Consider the following 24,653-nt stretch of genomic DNA (forward strand, 5'->3'; position numbering starts at 1 on the left):
CAACAATTCTACGGAAAATGTATAATTAATACGTAGTTCAACATGTAGAGAAAGCACAGGAAAATTATAAATGTCACAAGCTGAAAACAATGTAATAATTGAAGGACCAATACGTGGCTTAAGCGAAGTAATCAACGATGTCAAACACATTAAACGTAGAAATTGAAGAAGCTCGTGTAAATCCTGCGTTTCAGTGAAAATTGTTGCATATAAATTTTTGTGTAACAGCTGTGAATTGCTAGACGTATATTGTGACATTCAATATACTTAGAGCACTGGTGCCCAACCTTTTGTATGCCCCGCACCCCTAAAAAATTTTAATATATTCTCGCACCCCACACAGTAATTATTTATTTAAGAAGAAAGGTGAAGGTGGCCAAAACAAATTTTTATGATTAGTTTTTAATGATATATAAACAAAAACGAAACATTTGGAAAAGAAAAAAATATTACAAGAAACTAAAAATTGCATAAACCCCACATGGCCTACAAAAAATAAATTTTCATCCATGCATGAAATTAAATTTCTTTGAATTTGAAGATTTCGGTCTGCGCCGGTGACGGTAGAAACGATAGTTTCTTGTAACAAGGTAAACAGCTACGTCTGTAACAAGAAAAATAAGAAACAAAAATCGAACATAATTTTTTAATATATAGGACAGTACCCTTAATATAAAAAAAAACAAACAAATGTTATCTCGCACCTCCTGGAACGCTATCTCGCACCCCCAAATGGTGCGAGATACCCCTGGTTGGGAACCATTGACTTAGAACTATATTACAAACAATATAAACAAACACACAATTAGTACCGAAATGAGCTTTTAATACATAATAGGTGTTACATTTAAATGGGCGAAAAATATGTAAACAAAGATTTCATTACTTTTGGTTTAATATTTTATACAAGTTTTAGCATTATATATTGTAATAAGTAAATACTGCAAAAAAGAAAATCATAAAAAACATAAAAAAGAAACGCTTGTGAATTGTTGAACTGAAGCCACAGTCTCTTAAATTTCAATAACAGTTATGAATGTTCCGATAAAATGTTAAAACTTTAAGTTTTCAAAGTTTATATTTAATTTACTTGTACATAAACGTAAATAGCTATATTACTACGTAAGTTTCTGATAAACCAATAATATCAATGATATTGAATTTAAAATTTTTGTGCAATTTTGTAAGTATCAATCACATTCGTGTAACTGTACAGTGTGGACATTCAAGCCATGTTGATTTCTCTTAACTCCCATAGAACTTATTAACATTGGCGGTTATTTTAATTCGTTTATTAATTCTATTTCGCTGTTTTGAAGAAAAATCAGGTTGGTTTCCGAGTTTTTCCAATGATAAACGTATCTTGGCTGTCAGAATTTTCAATGAGAATAACAACGTTTCCCTTGAGATGTCCTTGTTTACTGTTAGGTTTAACAATACTAAGTTCATCATGATTTTTCACATGTCTATAAGACAGAGGTCGCTGGATATGTTTTTCGATAGCTTTTGCTTGTTTTGACGCTGGTGTTCCTCTCTGAAGATGTAGAATATAATTATATTTAGTAGCGCAACACTCAAAATTTAAGTAATCATTTCACTATAACATGCATAAAATTAAATAAATGTTTCTATGAAAATTACAAATTAAGAAATTAGTTTCAGCCATCTCATAAATGTTTTATGGAAACTAGGAAAACTATCTCAAACATTGTAGTGAATAAAGAATAATATACAGCAGACAATAACTTAAATACTGTTTTCCCTTTATATTTTGCACGTTCACAAAGGATAACTAAATTGTTTATATCATTGCCTAGACAAGATGAAAGTACGATTATAATTAAATGTCAAGTGTTCTACTCAATTTATTGTTATATAAGTTAAGCACGAAAAGTTATGTGATCTGAACTGCAAAAAAATGGTTATTTACTTTATGTTACAGAGAGAAATAGTTTGAAAACTTTTTTTTGGCAACTGTGGAGTAAACCACGCACTTTATATTGCTTTAAAATATTTAATAATTTTAGTAAAGTTCAAAAGAAGAGAACTGGATATTTCACTAAATCAGTAGTAGTAGTATGTATGTGAATGAAAAATTACGAAAAGGCATTCTGATCTTTATGTTTTCCAGATGTTATTAATGCAATGGACATAAGAAAAGGTAATGCGTACTACTTACACTATCATATACTGTTACGTTTGGTTCTGGCTTCGGTTTAATGGATGGTAACTGTCTTCCAATATGTACTAAGACTGAAGAAGAGGTGATTCACCAGAACTGGCATACAGACTTATCAGACCTCAAAAGTGTAGGTCTCTTTTGTAAGAAAAATCGCATGTATTCAAACGACTCTGAACATTAAAGATTCTCTGAATGCATCTTTTTAAGTAGTTGGGGATAACCCAAGGTATTAACAACACTGATTTTAAACATGCAACATCTATTTGATATTGCACACGTAGTTTAAAATGAAATGTTTTTAACTGTAAAATTGTAAATTTACTTGTACCAAGTATTAATTATAACGTAAGATGAATGAGAAGTTAATTGAATTTCGAACCAAAGTATTCCTTTCTTCCAGGTCGTTTTCATTTATCGTCTCCAGGGTTGTTCGTTCGGTCTCTTTTTGCTTTATTAGTATATTAGTTTTTGTCTTCTTAACGTTCTTTGTTGGGGTCTTCCTCTCACATTCCGGGATCAGTGGCATAGCCTCCAATATATCCAATTCAATAGTGGTTATCTTTTCAGCACCAAGCTGTTTGTATTCGACACGGTTTTTCAAAACATTCTGTTCTTCCCGAGTTTTTTCTTTCCAGTTGTAGAAACAAAAAAGAACGCTGCACGATCATTACAGAAAGTAAATAAATAAGAATCACGTGTTTCAAGACCATTAAAATACACATTATTATTAAATAAGCTATGGATAATGAGTTACAGATATAACTATAATTGTATTTTCATGCTTAAACAACAAATAATTACATGGATTTTTTTAAACAAGTGTATTCAGTCATGATGTTTCGAACAATGAAACGTAGTACTTCACATGAAGTCACAGGTACCAACATAATACGTCATATAAAGTCGGAGATCTCAAATTAATACCTTGCTTGAAATCAGATCTATCAACATAGTATGTAAGATACTATATTCATGAAAGCAGATGTTTCTAACAGCAGTGTGAGTACAGAAACCAAATTTGGAGCGCAAAAAATGAACACCGAATCCTACTATTGAGTTAAACGTTAATTGAATTTTGAGGTTAGATGTTCTTCCACCCCAATATCATCAAATGATTAATTATAAAGAACTTGAAGATAACATGTAACTGACCACAAACCAACAAGAGAGATCAAAATGAGTGCTATCTACCAGTCATATCTTAGAACTTCATGTTTTGAAGCCGAGGGTAGCGTAATCTTGGGAACACTTCAGTTGGATCTCAGGACAGAGAGTCGTATTTAAAATCAGCTTACGTTCTCTACCGATTACGTAACAGAAAACAGAAAAAAAAACTTCAAATGTAATTTAACAATAATAGTAATGTGTATAATTCTTTAAGCCCAACAATAATCTTGATTAAACATATTTAAAATGTTAATTCAATAAATACAATATTTCTTCATGACGAGAAACCTACTTGAAATAAAAATGTATTTCAGAACGGCTAATATAGGTATTAACACTTCTATTGCATTTTCATTTCAAACAGTGCCCGCTATGGCCAGGTGGGTTAAGGCGTTCGACTCCTAATCTTAGGGTCACGGGTTCGAATCCCCGTTGCACCAAACATGCTTGCCCTTTCAGCTGTGGGGGCATTATTATTTTACGGTTAATCACAGTATTCGTTAGTATAAGAGTAGCTCAAGAGTTGGCGATAGGTGGTGATGACTAGCTACCTTCCTTCTAGTCTTACACTGCTAATTTTGAGTAATAACCTTTAAAAAGTTGCAAACTGTTTATATATGTATATATTTTTTTACAGTTTATACGAGTAAATAACATAGAAAAAAAGAACGCGTATTATATTATTTGAGCTCTTTACTAGTAAAGTTATTACACTTAAGGGAATTCAGTTAGTTTCTTTAGTCCCTAAGTTACTTACTTTAAAAGATCATCGAACAGGAACTTATGTAGTTTTTTCAACAATACTTCACCGTTTTAAATTATCAAATATGATGACGTCATAGTATCACTAAAGGGTATTTTGTAGAACTACGATGTCATAATTGCTTGTCATGGCAGTCTGTCAAAGTGCCATCTGGTGGATTTAACTAGCTACCAACAGGTATCCAACAAGCTCAGGACATCTATACTCATTTTTATAAATTATACAGCGAAAAACCAACTAACTGCTTTAAATTATATTTAGTGCTATTAATAGCACAGTATTTACAATCCAATTAAGATAATTACCAAGACACAGTTTCATGAATCCATTCTCACTGATATATAAATAAGTATATAATTATATACTTATGTTGTAACAACAATTATATAGTTATATAACAGGAAATCAACTAGTTTTCTATCACATTTATTTTATTAGACAATATAACAAGAATCCAACTGGTTTTCCAAACACACGTTATCAGACTAGATAAATATCTCACCATTTTTTTCAAGATTATTATACAACTCAATATGAAACACCTAGTTTTATTAACTGCGACTCAGAAAAGGTGTAAAGATATATAACAGAAATCAAACAAACTCTCTTTGATTAATTGATGTTCACTTACCGTTTCAAGCTTTATAATTAGCTTCTTCACTTATCAAGGTACTTAATATTTTATATCTAATGAATCGTATCCACTGCCTGGTAAGTTTTCTTTATAGTACAAAAATATTGACTGAACCTTCAGTGTGAATTTCATATATGAATAAGAACAGCATTTCGATAACACACATTGAACCCTGTAGCCACTGCTCACGACGTTTTTCGCTAACTTGGTAACAATTCTTTTATTCAGAAGCTTATGTTAAGGTCTGTTTTCCAAGAAATGACCTAACATTTGATGATACAAACATGCACCAGAAGGATTATGTATTGTATTACTACAACAAACATGGTGCCTACAACATTGATATATTAGAAACATTAGTTACTGGTATATTAACAGCAACTTAAAACTAATGTGAACATATGGGCTTGTAGCTGACATTTTATAATGAGAAACAACTATATGGTGTGTGATATTTTCACCTTCTTTTATCATTAGAATGTCTCATTGGCACTTATCTAAGATAAATTGATTCATCACTTGTGGAATAAAGAATGGTTTGATTAAATATCTATATCTAAAACAAACAGGATTTATCTGTACAGGCCAACTGTGGTTTAGTGCAGAAGCTATATAACATTAGTTATAAATACCATATAACTGATTCTATGACTCTGAACCTGTACAATAATAACAGCATGGTTTAACACAGTAATTAATAAAACATTATTGTAGTCACTCATGACGAGAAACCTACTTGAAGTAAAAATGTATCTCAGGATGGCTGGTATGGGTATTAACACTTACTAATAAAGCAGAGAACAAGGTTTTGACCTTCTTGGGCCATCTTCACTCTTTGTAAGCCTGATGATGACGTAAGAAGGTCGAAACGTTGTTCTGTAATTTATTAGTATGTGTTAATACCCATGCCAGCTGCCCTGAGATGCATTTTTACTTCAAGTGGGTTTCTTGTCATCACGTATTTGATGCATCGTTTGTTAGGTGTTAAAATATGCTACAATAATTATCTGATACATCGTTTAGTTTTCTGAGTAATGGCACAATGAACTTCTAGTCAGTTTCTTTGATAGCACGGACTTGACTAACTGTTCATTTCTAGTCTGTATACTTAGAGTTTTAATTACCAACAGAATGATTTCAAACCAGAAAACGACTAATGTAGGTCAACCAACTGTCAATACCAACATTTATCTCCGTTTATTGGCACTGATAAAGTTTCATCTTATCTGAAGAGCTCGCAGAATTGGACTAAATTTGTTGGACAGAAAAAAGTCAGTTAAGAATCACTTCGTTAAAGGTTACAAATGTGTACAAGTAAGAACTAGGGTCACTCAGTACGTTCCATCTGCAGGAAACCAATGTTGATGAATCATCACCAACGCCTCTGTTAATGTGGGGTTGGAGGCGATATGTGTATACAATGTTAGCTATTGTTTTGTGAACAAATAGAGCTTTGACTGTTGGACAATAAGTTTAATTTGTTTTTAAACATTCGTGAATGGATATTTAATTCCAAACTCCTGATTTGGTTTGAAATATGCGCAAACCCCCATAAGGCTGTCCCACGCGAATTTAACAGTGACAGGCTAGAGGGGCGGTACCTAGTCAACACCACCCACCGGCTTCTCTTTTACCGACAAACAGTGAGATTAGCCGAAATTTTATAACATCCTGGCGGCTGAAAGAGTGAGCATATGTGGTACGACATTTCGAACCCGCAATTTGTGATTCGATGCCCTAACCACTAGGTTGTGCTAAGACCACATAAGTTCTGAAAGAAACTGAATACATATTCGTTTAATTAGCACACAATTTTAATACTTATAACCCGACTTGAAGAAGAGAGGGCCACCTCTACGAAGTACTCTAGTTAGAGAGTATCGTGTTTTGGTGTTAAATATGTGTTCTTCTAACATTAATTATACAGTTTTGTTAATTAACACGTGTAAATTAACGCAAGTGCGCAGGATTTTATCAAACGTGTTTTAGAAGTTTGAGTGAATGATCAAATGATTTTTGTTTTGACAGTAATTTTTGGACACTTTATCTCTTTCAGGTGTAATTTTCACATCGTCTGATTTTAGTGCAATTTCATTAATCTTGTATTATAGAATTCTTTAAAACGTTAACATAAGATAACTTTCCGTCCCAAATGAGGCGTCTCAGAAACAAGTTCATGTAAGGTTCTTGTATTTGTAAAATAAATATTTATTTTATTCTCATTCGAAGATATAAAGAAAATTATAAATCGCAAACTTCACTTTTATTTGTTTTCGCCGTATTTGAAACTTTCACGCAAAGCTACACAAGGAAAAATAGGCTTTATAAAAGAGAGCTGGGTTCCACGGTACCCACCGCCAACTCTTGAGATTCTCTCGTCCATTCAAATTGAGATCTGACTGTTACATTTGTAATTCATCCAGTACTCCAAGGTGCAGATTGAATTTGTACGAGGCAAAAGTTTTCGAACCACGAATTGTAAGGTTCATTGTTTAGGCACGTAACCACGTGGTCAGGTACGATCCCGTTGTTTAGATGTTGGTAGTTTCCAACAATCGTCTGGTTGTGACGAAACTTTCAAAGTTGATTCATTCTATTAGAGATGTTGGAAGAAAGGGTTAAATTTGACCTCTCGAAAGAAATAATAAAGTTGTGAAGTTTTGGCAACCTAAAGAATATTACACGTAACAGTTATTGAATGATCAGTAAAGTTCCAGTGGTTTTACCAAACTAATATGAAATATCTTTACTTTAATATCAATTCCTCACTAAAACCTATTACCGTAAATTCCGGCGTATAAGTCGACGTGGCGTATAAGTCGAGGTCTATAAGTTTGGCCTAAAAATCATGATTTTGACATGTACCTGCCGTATAAGTCGACCCCCTTCTCTGGCTCAAATCGCTTGGTCGGAATATTTCAGTCGGCATCAGCGGCGAGGTGTAACTAAGGAAGTGATATTCAATAATCAACTGCGTCATCAGCAGACTTTGTCAGACGGCGCCATTTTCAAGAATTCTTATTATCCGCTGTGACTAGCTACGCCTCGCCTCTGGTCAGCATAAAAATAACAGATTTGCACTTTACAATAGAGAGCAAAAGTTCTGTCACTACGTGTTCTGAGAATTCATTTTTGCTGACTCATTCGTGCGCTTCGCCGCGCTTTCACTCACGTGACGTTTCGTTTGCCAAAGTAAAGTGAGAAATCTGCGTTGATTGGCCAACAGGACATGCTTGCTCGACAAATAAGGCTTTCACTAAAAAGAAGAAGTGTCACGTTTTATGCACCTTACGGTATTCCTGTCTAGACAAATTTATTGATTTTCTTTTATCTGGTGTGTCTAACCTTGCTATGCTTAGCTAGGAAATTAGCTGACCAATCGGCTCTGAATGAATTTTTAACTGTCTATCCAGTTTCAATTTCCAGTTTCAAAATGTCAGTTACAAATTTCAGTGACAAATTTTTAAATAATTATAAATCGTTAAACAAGCAAGATGTCCAGTCAACCACGAAGAAGGATGAAATATGATGCAGCATTCAAGATAAAAGTCGTTCAAGCAGCCAAAGACAGTAGCAACAGCGCAGCAGCTCGGCACTATTGCATAAGTGAAAAATTGATCAGAGATTGGAGGAAGACAGAAAACACTATCAAAGAATTGCCCTTAACCAAATGTGCGAATCGTGGTCAAAATCAAGAAAAATTGCCAAGATTAGAGAAGGAAATAGCGACATGGGTGTTATCTGAACGTCAATGTGGCAGAATCGTAACAAGAGCCCTTATCTGACTGAAAGCTTTACAATGGGCAGCTAAGAATAAAGAAGACAGCATGGATTTTAAGGCAACAGTCAGTTGGTGTTCTCGTTTTATGCATCGTCATGATCTGGTCATTCGTCAAAAGACAAAAATTGCTCAACAGCTACCGAAAGATTTGGACTACAAGATCACGCAATTCCAGACCTTCGTCATCAATCAAAGAAAACGAAATGAATACGATATGGCTCACATTGGAAATATGGACGAAACGCCCATGTTTTTTGATGTCGTCGGCAACACTACAATTAACAAAAAAGGAGAAAAGACAGTTCTGGTGAAGACCACAGGGCACGAAAAACAACACTTCACCGTCGTATTGGCCTGCCTCGCCGATGGAACGAAACTGCCGCCTATGATAATATTTAAAAGAAAAACGATGCCAAAAGACAAGTTTCCGCCAGGAGTCGTGGTTCATGTACAAGAAAAAGGATGGATGGACGATAGTGGATGTGTCAAATGGATTAACGAAGTGTGGGCTCGTCGGCCAGGCGCCATGCTTAAACCCAAATCGTTGTTAGTGTGGGACATGTTCAAGTCACATTTAACGGATACTACGAAAAAAGCATTAAAATCGATAAAAACAGATATGGCGGTGATTCCAGGTGGATTAACATCTGTACTGCAACCTCTGGATGTATCGTTAAATAAATCATTTAAGGATTCTATGCGCACCAAGTGGAATAAGTGGATGGCATCGGGTCAAAAAACTTACACTGCCGCCGGAAATATGCGTGCTGCATCTTTTCCTACAGTGTGTCAGTGGGTAAAAAATTCCTGGGACTTTATTGATCTAAAAATCGTTGTCAACTCATTCAAAAAATGCTCAATTACCAATGCGATGGACGGTACGGAGGATGATATGTTATGGGAAGAGGATGACGATATCCCCCTCATCATCAGTGGAGCATGACATAATTCCAGAAGAGGATCCTTACGATGACCATTTGAATGGTGAGGAATGGGACTTTGTGTTTGATCGATCTCATGTTGAGTAGGATTACTAGTATTTTACTATTTTATAAATAAATACCTATATGTCATATCATATAATTTTGATTTGCGATGGTTTTCTCGAATCTGAATTTACTAGAATTCATGTCATGAAAAACGTCACCGCCGTATAAGTCGAGGATGCATTTTTAAACTTGAAATTTGGTGTTAAATTTTCGACTTATACGCCGGAATTTACGGTAATGCGACTGTACCAAAAGCTTTTTTTTGTAAGTTAAAATAATAGCACCCACCGTTAAAATCGATACACAATTAAAAACAATTTTTTAATTAAGGCCTCAACGTCATTACCAGGAGTGGGTTGCACGAGACGATGGTATCATATATTTAAGGGTGTAACGTCGAAACACAGTCAACCTTTTAGAAGCGATAAATTGACCGTAATTAAAATGTTTGTGTCTATTTTAATGGTGTGTTACTTGTAATTCTAACACTTCACACAGTTCATACTTTTTTGTTGACATTGCTACACAATACACTAGCCGACCCTAATTTTTTGAACTGAAACTGCAAGAAAGGCAGTCAGCGAACAATATTCATCGGCAACTCTGGGCTACTTTAATTGAATAATGGGACTTGGCCGTCATTTTTTTAGCGCATACATGGCCCATAGATTCGGGGTACGTTTTTGTGTCAACGAACCTCAAACCGCGGATCCTCAGATTCATAATCTGGACACTAGTCACTGAGCCACGCTTGATCCTTTTCTGGAATTATCTTTCTTTCTAGCGGGCAGAGTTTGGTTAGCGTACCGAACAGTGTATCCAAAGATGCGTGGTTTGCGACCTGCCACATTAATACAATATGCACCTTGGGAGCATAATGAGTTATAGAAGTATTAGTCATATTATACTGTTTGATTACAGTAGTCCAAGCGTTGGCGGTGGGTGCTGTTCACTAGCTACCTTCCCTCCAGTCTCTCAATTCAAATTTCAGGACATCTAGCGCATCTAGCCCTCGTGTAGCTTTTACATAAATGTTCTAAACAAATTTTCTTGTCATCGACAAAATTACTCAATTTCCGTTTATGCTAAATGTTTTCCACGTAATTGTAGACTAATCATCAGAGAATATTTACGATTATTAGCGTCAAGTGAAGTTCGTTTTTCTGTGGAAAGGAAATATCAACTGTAAGCAAAATGTTTGTCCGATTTTTGTAAACACTGGTCTGATTATGGAAGTTTATTTTGAGCCGTTACATTTAATTGCTTTAAAACAGGTTTTCACGTCGTTTTAAATTTGTGTCCATTTTAGTACGAAGGAATGGTGCATTATATCTACACAGTAGGCTAGTACTACGGTAGAGCTCTGGATTTCGGATCTGCACAATAAACAAAACATTTCCGGCATTGCAAGATGTAGGCGCATTATAAGAGTGACAGTTCATTCTTTATGGTGGACGGCAAGCGCAGCCGATCGATTGTCTTTCCTCTTATTAGTAATTAAGCGTTAGGGACAACGACAAATAAACTTATTAAACTTAATAATAAACATACGATATCACCAAATTAAAAGACTACATTATAGTGAACCTAAGAAGGTCGAAACGTTGTTCTCCGCTTTATTAGTAAAGTGGTGTGAAATAAATATTGTAGAATATTTTAATATCTAACAAACAGCCTCTGTTGGTCGGGTCCTTCGCAAGTACAGCGGTAAGTTTACGGATTTACAACGCTAAAATCAGCGGTTCGATTCCCGTCGGTGGACTCAGCAGATAGCCCGATGCGGCTCTGCTATAAGAAAAATACACAAACATAAACATACGTTTTATCGGAATTATCAGTTTCAAGAACTTCGGGCCTTGTTAACACTAAAACTCGAGAATTGATTCTCGCTGCGAACACAACACAGATTTCCTGTCTGTATTGTTGTTGTTTTTGAATTTCGCGCAAAGCTACTCGAGGGCTATCTGCGCTAGCCCTCCCTAATTTAGCAGTGTAAGACTAGAAGGAAAACAACTAGTCATCACCACCCACCGCCAACTCTTGGGCTACTCTTTTACTAACGAATAGTGGAATTGATCGTCACATTATAACGCCCCCACAGCTGGGATGGCAAGCATGTTTGGTGCGACCGTGATTCGAACCCGCGACCATCGGATAACAAGTCGAACGTCTTAACACGCTTGGTCATACCGGGCCCTCCTGTTTTGTGACTTTGTGCTAAAACGTACAAACAAGTCGTTCGATTTTTATAACAAAGCTAAACAACGGGCATTACACAGTTTATCTCCTGTGGGGAATGGAAACCCGATTCTATTGTTGTAAATACAGAAACTGATTCATTGATAAGAGGAGCGGGGGACATGTACAAATAAAAGACTCTATAATCGAAACATTTTTTTTATCTATCTCTTTTAAATTAAAAGTTTTTCTTTTATATAAAACAATTAGTATTTATGCTAGTAAATCATATTTTTCTTCATTTTCCACGTGAACTATTTGTTTCTGAAATATCCTTTCGCCGACGAGGACTGTTTTCCTTTTCTTATCAAGAAAGGTATACCTTTAAGAAATATTAGGCAAATACTTCATATAAACTTCTAGATGATGCTGTCTTCTAGTGGGTAAAAGCTAAGGTTACAATTTACAACGCTATAATCTGAGGTTTAAGGAAACCCCTCGATTGAAAAGCCCAAATGGCCTATTGTGTAGCTTTGGGCTGAAAATAAACACACACACAAATCGTAGTCGTAGTTACTGCGAGTATTACAAGCCGATTATTATCATAATTATTTTCTTTTTCATATACATTTTCAAAACCTTAACATAAAACTCACTAACACTCAAGTTTATTTTACTTGTATCTTTTGTGGGGCCCCATTCTCTGCGACTTTACCGTTGACTAGGGAGTGAAAAATGACCCAGATTTCGAACGCTTAGAACTGATGTTTTTTTCGTGCTCAGCTCGAGCGAGGCGCCTTATAGTGAAGCGAAATTACTTTTATTACATCGAGGGAGTATTTGGAGTTGGGTTTTTTTCACATTTTAATTCAAGTGTTTGTTTAAAGTTTAGTTTAAAGAAAATGTCAAATCAAGTCTAATGTTGAAAGATGTTTATTTACAGTACAAGTAATTTATAGTGTAGTGGAGACGCAATGTAGTCAGATGACTTGTTACACAGTTCAGACAGTATAATAGTCAAAAATACGAAGTGACACAATGTGTTACAAACCTGTACTTGTATATAGTCAGTCCAAGGAACTAACATAGTACGTTTAAAAAGTTACAGTTATCGTAATCAACAGATGCAACACAGTGTGCTTCAATTCTGCAACTGTATAATCATTCGATAAAATCTGTTTAAACTTTCAAACTGCTGCCATACTGAGACGGATCATAAACTAAACATACTCAGCAACAATTTGTCGTTTTACAGCCGAATAATGGAAAGTGTCTATGTTTCTTTTTCCTCTCCCCACACCTCCTAACACACTTTCATTACTTGACAGAGGGTCTGGTTACATTCTTCACGCAGGTTATAGAAGAACTTTACATGCACGTGTCAGTAAAGGAAAAGTATTTGACCTTACTTTATGCCTTTGTCTTCTTGTTAATGTATATATAAATAGTCATGTGTAAAAGTTAGGGCACTCTATGAAAGCCTGTGTATTTTTGTAACATGTGCAAAGTTTGGTAAATATATATTTTGATACATCAAAAACGCGCGAAAACAGATGACTGAACTTTCAAATTATAGATTATCTAATGATATAATTAACTTGTTTATTGACATTACTAAATAACGAATAATCGAATAGTATACAATTTTAACCGTAAAGGAGAACTGATATTTTCATAATTGTATAACATTTATTACGTCCTGTTTGTGTCAGAGATGCAGTTTGTTTGCGGAAAGCTACTTAAGAGGTTATCTGCGCTGTGCCCGCCATGGGGATCGAGCTCCAAATTTTAGTGCTATAAGCCTGGAAGCTTACCAGTGATCTACCTAGCAGAAGATACGTGTAACTGTTCTCATACAATCAGTTCAAGTGATTCCATTGAACGTCTACGATAGTATAGCTTCAAGACAAGTTATCTAGAAGGTACCACATAACTTACTTGACTTAAAAGAAGTCTTTAGCTCACTAATGTTAACCATGATATAGTAGGAAGATGTATAACAAAGAAAAAAAATACATATGCGAGTAATCCCTGGATACATCAAACAGGCAATTACCACCTGTAATAATTAAACACGACAGCGGCATGTTACCAAACTGCTTTGATTTGAATAAAGAACCAATCAGCTGTCTAAACGTATTTGATATCACATACAAAATAAACTTACAGAAACCTAGTTCTTTTATCACCAAATGACTATAAAGTTAAACAGTTCTTACAAATTTATAGACGAGTAAGATAAATATCAAAGTTAAACAATGGTTATATTTCGAAGAGGTCATTGGAATGAAATTGCGTATTTTGAGTTTTACATCATGTTCAAAAACCCAATTTAACTTAATTAAGCTGACACTTCATTCAACTAATTAATTTTATCTAGTACAAGTTATGTTATTGTGGCATGCTTAAAGCTATCTTATTTGGTTTTCAAAGCTATACAAAAGGCTATTGCACTTTCTATTCCGCTGGGAGTCGAACCCCAGTAATACAGAGTATTCACAAACGGTGATATTTTGGATGTACACGTAAGAAACTGGTTTATTTCTGTAAACATTACTTCTATAAATACGTAACTTTGTAACAAAAACAGCAGGCGTTTTAAATTTCTCACCGAGCTACACGAGGGTTATCTGCGCTAGCCGTCCCTAATTTAGTAGTGCGAGACTGGAGGGAAGGTTAACGAAATCTTTAACAGTTTCATTTATTAAGTAGTTAGGTCCAAACAACTTAATTAAGTATTTATGTCCTAACATGTTTGTAGCCGTTTGAAAGAATAATACACGTAAATTGAAAAACAATATTTTTATTTCATTTTTAAATAACCATAATTTCTAATGCGATGTGTACGCCTGTTGGGCATTGCATAGCTTCTCAAATCTTAGAATCAGACTGGACACCACCACCCTCATTTCCTGTTCCACATTGATTTTCGCGCGGAACTTGCTTTTTATCACAGCAACCGCAGAAAACCCAGCTTCGCAGAGACATGACTTCGCACATGGAATTAGGATTCGCTGAGCTTTAGCAGCGGATATTAATATTTCACCGATATTCAAAACCCAGTTAGTTCCATGCTGCCAAATTTTGTTTTTAAAGACTTGTTTTTAAAGCTCAATGAGATTTTTTTCTTCTGCTGAGGTAAATTCAGATGGAAACCTAGCCTTGAATGGGTCTTGGATCCATGCAAACTTCTCCATATCTTCTGGAAAGTAATTTTCAAACCAGTCACTGAGCTGTTAGTTGCCCCTGAAAAACATATTTTAGTTAGTGAATCAAATCAACTTCATTGGATATAACAAACTGCTGCAACAGGGAGAAACTGTCTTTGCTACCATCTCCATTCATTGTTTCAAACATTGTTTTCCCCAGAGTAATAACTTTTTTCTAAAGACTGAAACCTTCAAAATGTGCGTGTTACTTCCCTGCAGAGAGAGATTCAATGCATTCAGTTTTACGAAGAGATCACACAGATATGTTAATTTTGACAAAAAACAAAACAAAACAGTATTCAAGAAGTTCTTAGCACATTCGTGTTCTTCTTCGAGATAAGAGAAGACTTCCTATCATAATTCGAACACACGGGACGGTACATTCCCGCGGGACAATTATGGGGAGCTACAGTAGTACAACAAAGAAGTGTGCTCAGATCCCACATCCTCACACAGTTTTTTTAAAAAAACCTCGCCTTCTTTGGCCGAGTTTTTATAAAGTTCACCACTTTCAACACATTTTGCAGGACTAGGTTCAGTGGAGGACTCAGGCGCTGTGACGCAAGGGCTTCCCTGTGAATTATGTAGTGGATTCACAGTGCTTCAAGAGCTTTGCTTCGTATGAGTGCCTGCAATCCTCCATAATAGCTAGATATGGAGGGACCACCATCGGTACCGACGCCAATGCTACAATGATACTTTTACAAAAGTATCAATTTTGTCACCATTCACGAACCGTATGTACCATATGAAGTGAGCATCCTCATCTAGCTGTAACCCTTTCATTTTTTCAATTAGCCGAGTTGTGGGGTCTTCGGCAATATGTTGGATTCTACGACTGATAGTATTGTTGAATAAAAAGGAACCTTTGAAAGCAGTCTTTCCACAGATTCAATCATAATGTTCACCATATCCACTGCAGCCAGTAAAATCACGTATTCTACGATGGTGCGAGGCTTTTTACATTTCGCGACTCTATATGCCATCTTATAGCACGCTAGCATTGCTTGGTATTGATGCTCGTTTCAAAAATTTTCCTTTTTGTTCTTTCAATTATTTTAACTTTTTGGTAAAATAATCACGGGATTTACTAGCCAGGTTAGGATAACTTGTCTCTAAGTGGCGTTTTAGTTTACTTGTAAGCATGCACTCTAGAGCCAAAACTTTTAGATATACTATTTATATACAAAGTCTAAGAAACGAGGAAGTTAGAGAAGTTACTGGCGTAGCCGAAAGTACAAGTAAACAAAAACATATCTCAAACATTCGAGAACGTCATCGAAAGGAATGCAGTTAAAACTGAACTACCTCGAGCTAGTAGTTCGAACGGTGTCCGACAGATGTCAATGTCGCTGTGTTTCCCTCGAAAATTTGAGCTATCCCACGGCTCAAAGTTTGGGAACCACTAGTTTATGGTATACTGACTGAGCAACCTATGAATATCATTTAACTGTCTCTTGGGGCGTTGATTTATATACTTTTAGGGTAAAGTTTTCGAAAGTTCAGTTGGCAACAATACTGAATGATACACTAGCTAGGACTTTCGTAAATAAAGATTGTTGATTCTTACACTTCTAAAAATTAAGAGAATAGGCAGGAATTTCGCAATACACATTTAACAATACAAGTTACAGACATTTTCAAATATATATTTAACCGAAATAAACGTCAATATTAAAATAAACATAACTGATTTGTTTTCTTTGTTTTTGAATTTCGCGCAAAGATACAACAGGTCTTTCTGCGCTAGTCGTTCCTAATTTAGCAGTTTAAAACTAGAGGGAAGGCAGCTAATTATCATCACCCACGCCACCTCTTGGATTACTCATTTACTAACGAATAGTGGGATTTACTGTCATTACAACGCCCACGTGACTACAAGGGCTAACATGTTTGGTGTGACGGGTATTCTAGCGCCTCTAACCACCTAGCTATGTCAGACCATATATAATAGAGAAATCACTACAGTATCAATTTTGTTGACAAATATCATAAATTTGATACATATATATTCTTTTAACTTTTAAATTTGAAGTCATAACACGTAAATCGGAAACTCGTCCGAGATATATATATTATATTATATACTTATATTGAATGGTCACATTTTTTTCCCTTGTATGGTTGGAATTTAAGCTAGAATACGAAAGTTAGTTTAATTTCTAGGGGTTGAAACTTTTAATGTTATTTAATTCTAACACGATCATGGTGAACCCTACGAACTGTTGCTAAACAAGCAAGGAGCATGAGAATGGGGCAGCAGGTTGGTAGCGGATCAAAAGAACTACATGTTATTGAAATAGTTGCTAATTTTGCCCTCGTTAGTTTAGACTATTATATAACGAGAATAGTTGAAAGTCCACTTCACTAAACGATAATAAAAAACTATTTCTTCATGTTTTACTTTAGCATACCTAATCTTCGGTGGCAGGCCTATCTTTATAAACAAACTACATCTAACAGAAATCCCATTTACTTCTTAATTTTCTATCAAACAAAAACTAGGTATTCACAGCAATGAACTAACCAAATCACGTACTTATTATGTACACACAAAAACTTGCTACTGCACTTTAACATAATTTGCTTTGTATAACTTTGTTCAAACTGTTTCCGAAAATGAAAAACGTTTCATGTATTAAAGACATGTTTATTACGTTTGGTAAAGCTTCTCCCAAGTTCAACTGGGTGGGACTTATTGGTTCGTGTGCACGACCGTACATCCGAGAGACCATGGTTCGGCCCAAAATCGTGCTCCGCACTTTCGTCCTGTGAATGCATTATCTAATCAGATCAGCCCAAGCGTTGTAGGTGGATACTGTTAACTGTTGTCTTCCCACCGGCTTATCAATACACAATTAGAGACGGCTAGCGCAGGTAATCCTTGTCCAGTTTGGCACGAAATTAACAAATACTACTTTCTGGTTTATCAACAACACGGAATCAAAATATAGGCTACAACATACGTAATACACTAGAAACCGTACTTTCAGTTTCTTCGCCTCCACGCTGTTACATTTATACAGTTACTTTGAGGACACTTTAACCAATCATGTAACTTCATTCAATGATTGAGTACACCCTATGAGCTAAGCAAAACGCTCGCCCTCTTTCAAGGCCACTGTTGTGGTAGGGGTGACCGGCGGGATTAGTAGCATTAAACTGTAAGTGTGATACATGAAAAAAAAACAAACAACAACAACAAACATCACTCTTTCTGCTAACAGTAAAAAAAAAATAAAAAAATAAAATGAAGGCTCCCCTAAGATAAGACTAGTTGGTTATAAGGCCCTAGGCAAGATAAATGTGCATTTATTTTATATTACATGCATATGAATACCGGGCATTATTTGATAATGTTTCTAGGAAGCATTATTTATTTCATAGAGAGAAACTATGATTCCTAAAATAAATACAAACATGAGACGTAAATCTTAAAGATGTTTCTGACTGATTGATTTATACAATAGGACAAACGAGACAATAAAACTACCACGATTCAGTCTGCTAAAGCTGTATACAAACTACCAGTCAACCGAAAACGGTGGCACATTGTAAGTTACTCAAGACAAGTTTGTTTTGTTTTTCGGAATTTCGCGCAAAGCTACACGAGGGCTATCTGCGCCAGTCGTCCCTAATTTAGCAGTGTAATACTAGAGGGGAGGCAGCTAGTTATTATCGTCCACCGCCAGCTTTCACCAATGAATAGTGTGATTTATCGTACATATAACACCCCCACGACTGAAAGAGCGAGCATGTGTGGTGTGACGGGGATTTGAGCCCGCGACCCTCATATTACGAGTCGAGCGCCCTAATCACCTGGTTATACCGGCCCGACAACAATAATCCAGTACGTTTGTACTTTTCAACGTCAGCATACGAAAACGTGAATTTTCAGGCTTATGTAAGCATGAATGAAAAATTAACTTAGTGAATTGAATTCAAGCCTTATCTCAGTAATTTTCATTGAATAAAAATACAGATAGAAAAAAATATCCTCTTACTTTGAGCAACATCATAACCTGATTCTGTTACTGTGAATTACATAAAAATGTAATTTGTTTAAATCAACGGAAATAAAGATACTTGAAACTAAATATTAGCTGCATCGATTCGTTTTTGCTTTGTCTGTTGTTGTTAAGAGAAGGTGATAGCGATTTTGGAAGAGATCACAATGCTGTCAATCACTAGTTTTACATACACACCTAGTACATTGTTGATGCACAAGAACGTTCTACAAATTTCGAGAACAGTCAATACACAGTAAATAATATACGTCACAGGCAAAAAATAAAACCATATAAAAACAAGCGTAGGCACTAAAAGAAATGTACAACAGTAAATCGGTTACAACATATATTTATATTATGGCCCAAAAATAACATGCAAAGAAGGCCACTAAGGCAGCCGGAAATAAAAAAAAAACAATTAAATGTCATGCCTCATTTTCTTACCAAAATTTTCGCGCAGTTATTTTGTAACCTCACGTTTTACCACCTTCATTTTTGTTTACATTATTTAATATAGAAATATTACGTTTGTACAAAAATGGCCCACAATGCACTGAAATTGCATTTTTCAGATTCTTAAAAATGTGGATGTTTTATGGGCTTAATCTTTGATGTAAGTAATCTGTTTTAACGTGGGTTTAAACCCCAAAATGTATGCAAATCAGTTTTCATCACTTTATTGAAAGCCTTTGTATGTTTATCATATAGTGAAAAAATTGCCAGCTTTATAAAGACATGTAATATTAATGATGAAAAATATGTCGAGTTTGAAAAATTACCACAGTTTAATTAGCAAGAATTTTGTTTCTACAAAAACACAATGTCACTTATTTCTTGTCTTTGTTTTAATAGTTTCAGTTGTCAGTTTGCTATGATGTTATTTTAAACGTATATATTATTTAGTCATCACTAAGGGCTAATGCTTATCCCAAGGGTTAAGATGATCGTTGTCAAACATAACGTGAATAAACTTCAAGGTTGAAACGCTACATTACGATAACAATGGTGAAACTGACAACCTATTTTACCAAAGCAATATGATGACCATTTGAAATACGAGTTGTGTTTCGATAGCTGGAAGCGTTTTGTATAATGAATCTTAGAACAAGAAATGAAAAATATAAGAGAGCTATGATGACTGAATTATATTGTCTTCCTTCTAAAACGTTACTACAATATACTTAAAAACAGACTCTTTCTTATCAAACGTAACAGACGTAATAATTTGTATTGGTGTAAACTAAGTGTTACGACGTTTTAATCGAATATGTTTCTTTAATTATGCAAAAAACTGGTTTTAATAAAGTGATATAATAACGTTCGCCTGATATTGTTGTTATCATACTAGGATGGGAATCACGTGATATTCTTTTAATGTTTATATATATGCTGTATCTATTTACAAATGCAAACAGTTTTTAATTTATTGTGACTACCTGCAGAGAGACATCATCATTTTTAGCCGCAGAATAAATGGATTGTAGAAAATGTTCAATAATACTCCTAATTTTATTATTATAAGTACAAATCAAAATATCTTAATGAATTCTTGAATACCACAGAAATGAAACATTTTCGACTGAGGTAATTTACGTGACGTAGCCTTCGGTCATAGTTTGTTGACAAATGTAAACCTACATAAAGGATTAGCAGAGCTCTGTCCATCATGGGTATCGAAACCCGGTTTCTAACGCTTTCAGTCCACGGACATACAGCTATGCCACTAATAAAACTTGCCAACCTTACTAACTTGTAATGCTTATATGCGGAAATATGTTACAACCGCATGAGTTTATGTGTTAAGTGTACAAATTCCTGAAAATGTTGAAGTGTTTGAGTTTTAACATCGAATTTAAACTTTAGGCATCACGAAACCGCACCAACTAAATAAAGAGAGCGTTGATACATAGAGAGAAGGGGAGATGGTGGGCACGTGAAAGGCTAATCTTTACATGTACTCATTCTAGCAGTATGCCAAGTTAACCTATTTTTATTTGTTACAACAGGTTTTTTAAACTCCAAGGCGACTATTATCAACTTGTTGCGCTTATTTATCAAAATATAACCATTGTAATGTATCAAAATAGGTGGAAACGACAAAAAATGTTTTATTTCTAAGTCCGTCTCTTTCTATATATTTAAAGTTGCTACAATGAAAAAATTCCTCTTTTTATCCTCTTTTTTTTCTCATTTATTCACCATTTTACTGCTGCAACATAAAACATGAACTTTCTTCTACACCTGTAAGCAATATGCTCTTGTGTACTCAAATATCTGTCTTGCTTTTCTATAAGTCGGGCGTGGGCACATGAGTATGGTGCTCCAGTTCCATGAGCCCCGGATTCGAGACGTACTGCAGATAGAAAATCTTCTCTACTTTCAGTTTTTTGGGTGCGTTATAAAAGGGCTGGAAAAAGCGCTCATAACGGTAGATGCTTCTGCCTTGTTCATATGTTTCATCATCCGACTGGCTTATGTTCCTTCTTTGGTGTTGCTAGAGAAACTATTACTCATTTATTTTTCCAATGTTCCAGAGTACAGGACACGTGGAATTTAGTTTTTAGTTTGTTGAAGACAGTTTTAGGCCATGAGTTAATGGATCATGAAAAAGGGCAGGTGGCTGTGGTTGGATTTTTACCCCAGCTGAGTTTTCGTCACCTCAGGTTGTTATCCTTGTGTACGGGTATAACTAACTTTATGATTTATTCTGCCTGTAATAACATTCTATCATTTGGTGTTGGTGTTCATTTTGTGAATATCTTTAAAGCTCAACTTGAAGCTAAAATGTATTTCGATCTCTTACGGTTTCGGTTATGCGACTCTGGGCATTTGCTAAGCGAGGGTGTACAGGATTATATATTATGCAGCGATTTTGAATTATAATTTTGTTTGCTTTCTAATAATTTTCATTTTATTGTAATTCATCTTCTGTTAACATGTATGGTAATAATTTTACATTTGTGTGTTTTGTTACTACCACTACTCTGTGTATCGCAAGTAATGATTGTTTGCTTGTTTTTGAATTTCGCACAAAGCTACTCGAGGGCTATCTGTGCTAGCCGTCCTTGATTTAGCAGTGTAAGACTAGAGGGAAGGCAGCTAGTCATCACCACCCACCGCCAACCCTTGGGCTACTCTTTTACCAACGAATAGTGGGATTGGCCGTAACATTATAACGCCCCCATGGCTGAAAGGGCGAGCATGTTTGGCGCGACGGGGATGCGAACCCGTGATACTCAGATTACGAGTCGCACCCCTTAACGCGCTTGGCCATGCCGGGCCCGCAAGTAATGACCTTTAATTAATATTTCTTTATTATTCATATAAGTACAGTTGTTATCATGAAAAGACTTGGAAGATTGATGTATTTTTGTTTATACCCCCTCTATGAGAGTGAAATAATAATGAGGGGAAAGCCTGGCTGCCTTCCTTTTGGTCAGTAGTTCGAAATTAGAAATGCTATACCTGAACCCTGCAGACCTGACCTCTAAGAACGCGTGTAAATAAGGTGGTGTTCAGGTTGAAATTTCTAATTTGTTTATGTTAAACTTGTCAATAAAATTAAAGTGTAACAACTAACGGGGACCTGACATGACTTGGTGGTTAGGACACTTGACTGGTAATCTGCCGATGAGTGATGTTGACTAGCTGCCTTCCCTCTACTCTAGTCAGTCCTTCATTGCTACAGTGGGGCCGACTGTCTGGTGATAAGACGGACGTTGCTAGGTAAATCTACTCGAGATGATGTATCAGCATCTAAGGTGACCCAGTTGTCTTGGGACTAAAAATAATAACAACCACAAAAACGAGACAACAACAACGAATACACTCTTCTGTAGTTGTACAATACCATGTAGAAGTATCAGAGTCGGTCCTACTTAATTAAAGTCGTTGTCATTAAAAAAAAACCCTTTTGGGACAATCTGTAAGTTTACCGATATACAACACTAAAATATCGGATTTGATTTTCTGTGGTGAACATAGCCGATCGCCCAATGTGGCTTTATACTGAAACAAACAATTTTTAGAAAAACAAAACAGAATATTGTTATGCATCTGTGAAACGATCTATTTGAAAAATTTATTTTTACTTAATGATTGGCTAGTTTAAACGGAGCACAGATTAAACCTTAAAACAAAGACTTAATTCATCACCAGGGATCCAAAATTCAGAACAACAACGTCTCTGATACGGAATTCAAACTTGCATTTTCCCTGACACCACTTGTTGAAATTAAATCAGAAGGAAGGTAGTAGGGAGTCTTTAAGTATTCATGAATGTATTCTCCCCCTTTAGCAAACAAACAAAAAAAAAAAACTTACACAACTGGAACGTAGGTGCTCCCCATCCACCTAACAAAATATTACATCCTTGTTTCTTAAAAATTATATTTGAAAATTACGAAAATATCAAAGTATATTCTTAACCGAGATCTACTAATTTTCCACCACTGACTGCCATATGTTTGCCCCCCTCCCAGTGGCACGGCGGTATGTCTGCGAACTCACAGCCGCTAGAAAATGGGTTTTGATACCAGTGGTGGGCAGAGCACAGATAACCATTGTTTATCTGTGTGCTTAATTCCAGAGAAACAAAAAAGCCACGTTTATTCAACCAAATCAAAAGGTAGATATTGGTTATATCATTTGATAAGTATCAGAGGTCTGTTTGAATAATCGTTCGGTCAAAAACGAAACGATGTACAGCTTTCATCAATATATTTGAGTGTAAAACTCAAAATATATTTTTCCCTGTGGTCAAACTCATAAATGTTCTGAAAATTTTCATCAGTACACATTATATATACATACTAAACCTACAACTATTATTGTACATATCATATATACATACTAAACTTATAACTATTATTGTATACATCGTATGTATAATAAACTTACAACTATTATTGTATACATCATATATATAATAAACTTACAACTATTATTATACACATCGTATATAAACTTACAACTATTATTATACACATCGTATATATAGTAACTTACAACTATTATTATACACATCGTATATAAACTTACAACTATTATTATACACATCGTATATAAACTTACAACTATTATTATACACATCGTATATATAGTAACTTACAACTATTATTATACACATCGTATATATAATAAACTTGCAACTATTATTTACACATTATATATATATATATAATAAAGTTACAACTATTATTATACACATCGTTTTTATAATAAACTTACAACTGTTATTGTATGCAATCTGATTTTGTACTCCACTGGCAAATATATAAAATAGTTAATGTTGTACGATATATATATATATATGGTACAACATTTCTTCTTTGATAACAGGAATGAATTTTAAGTGGCATTTAGATTTCTCTCAAATAAATAATCGGGAACATAATCAATCTATTTCTTGCTTGAAAATTTCTTTTTATCCTGACATAAATATTTATTGTATGCTACTACATTCTTTAGATTACACTAACTTACACGTACATCTAGAAAACAAATTTCTTGCCAAGAATTTAAGCGTGAAATGCGATATATTTGAAATGACTGACCATTATATGAAAATCTTCCAATAGAAATATTTGTAAATCACTCCATTTATTTCTGAACACGTGATGTGATATGTAATTGCTTGACTTCTGTAAATGTAAAGTTATAGCCCTATCGTTAGGCTACATTTATTCCGGAAACATTTCGATTTCAGATGTAACTAAAAATATGGATTCAGTAGACAAAC

At 35.0% G+C, this 24,653-nt stretch overlaps 1 protein-coding gene across 2 annotated transcripts in view; it reads right to left on the reverse strand.

Annotated features, from left to right (window-relative positions):
* Positions 1-479: 479 nt before the first annotated feature.
* The window catches only part of LOC143255415 (uncharacterized), a 31,957-nt gene continuing 7,783 nt past the window's right edge, over positions 480-24,653 (reverse strand). The window contains exons 2-3 of one of the 2 annotated variants that reach the window (XM_076511050.1): positions 2,562-2,838; positions 480-1,534 (exon numbers count right to left, since the gene is read on the reverse strand). In XM_076511050.1, coding sequence (XP_076367165.1) covers positions 1,325-1,534; positions 2,562-2,838 — 487 coding nt within the window. In that variant the 3' untranslated portion in view covers positions 480-1,324. Of the gene's footprint in view, positions 1,535-2,179; positions 2,839-24,653 lie in introns of both variants that reach the window. The other variant, XR_013030635.1, reaches the window with a different exon arrangement.

The sequence above is a fragment of the Tachypleus tridentatus genome, chromosome 7 (assembly GCF_004210375.1).
Source record: "Tachypleus tridentatus isolate NWPU-2018 chromosome 7, ASM421037v1, whole genome shotgun sequence".
Classification (NCBI taxonomy): Eukaryota; Metazoa; Arthropoda; class Merostomata; order Xiphosura; family Limulidae; genus Tachypleus; species Tachypleus tridentatus.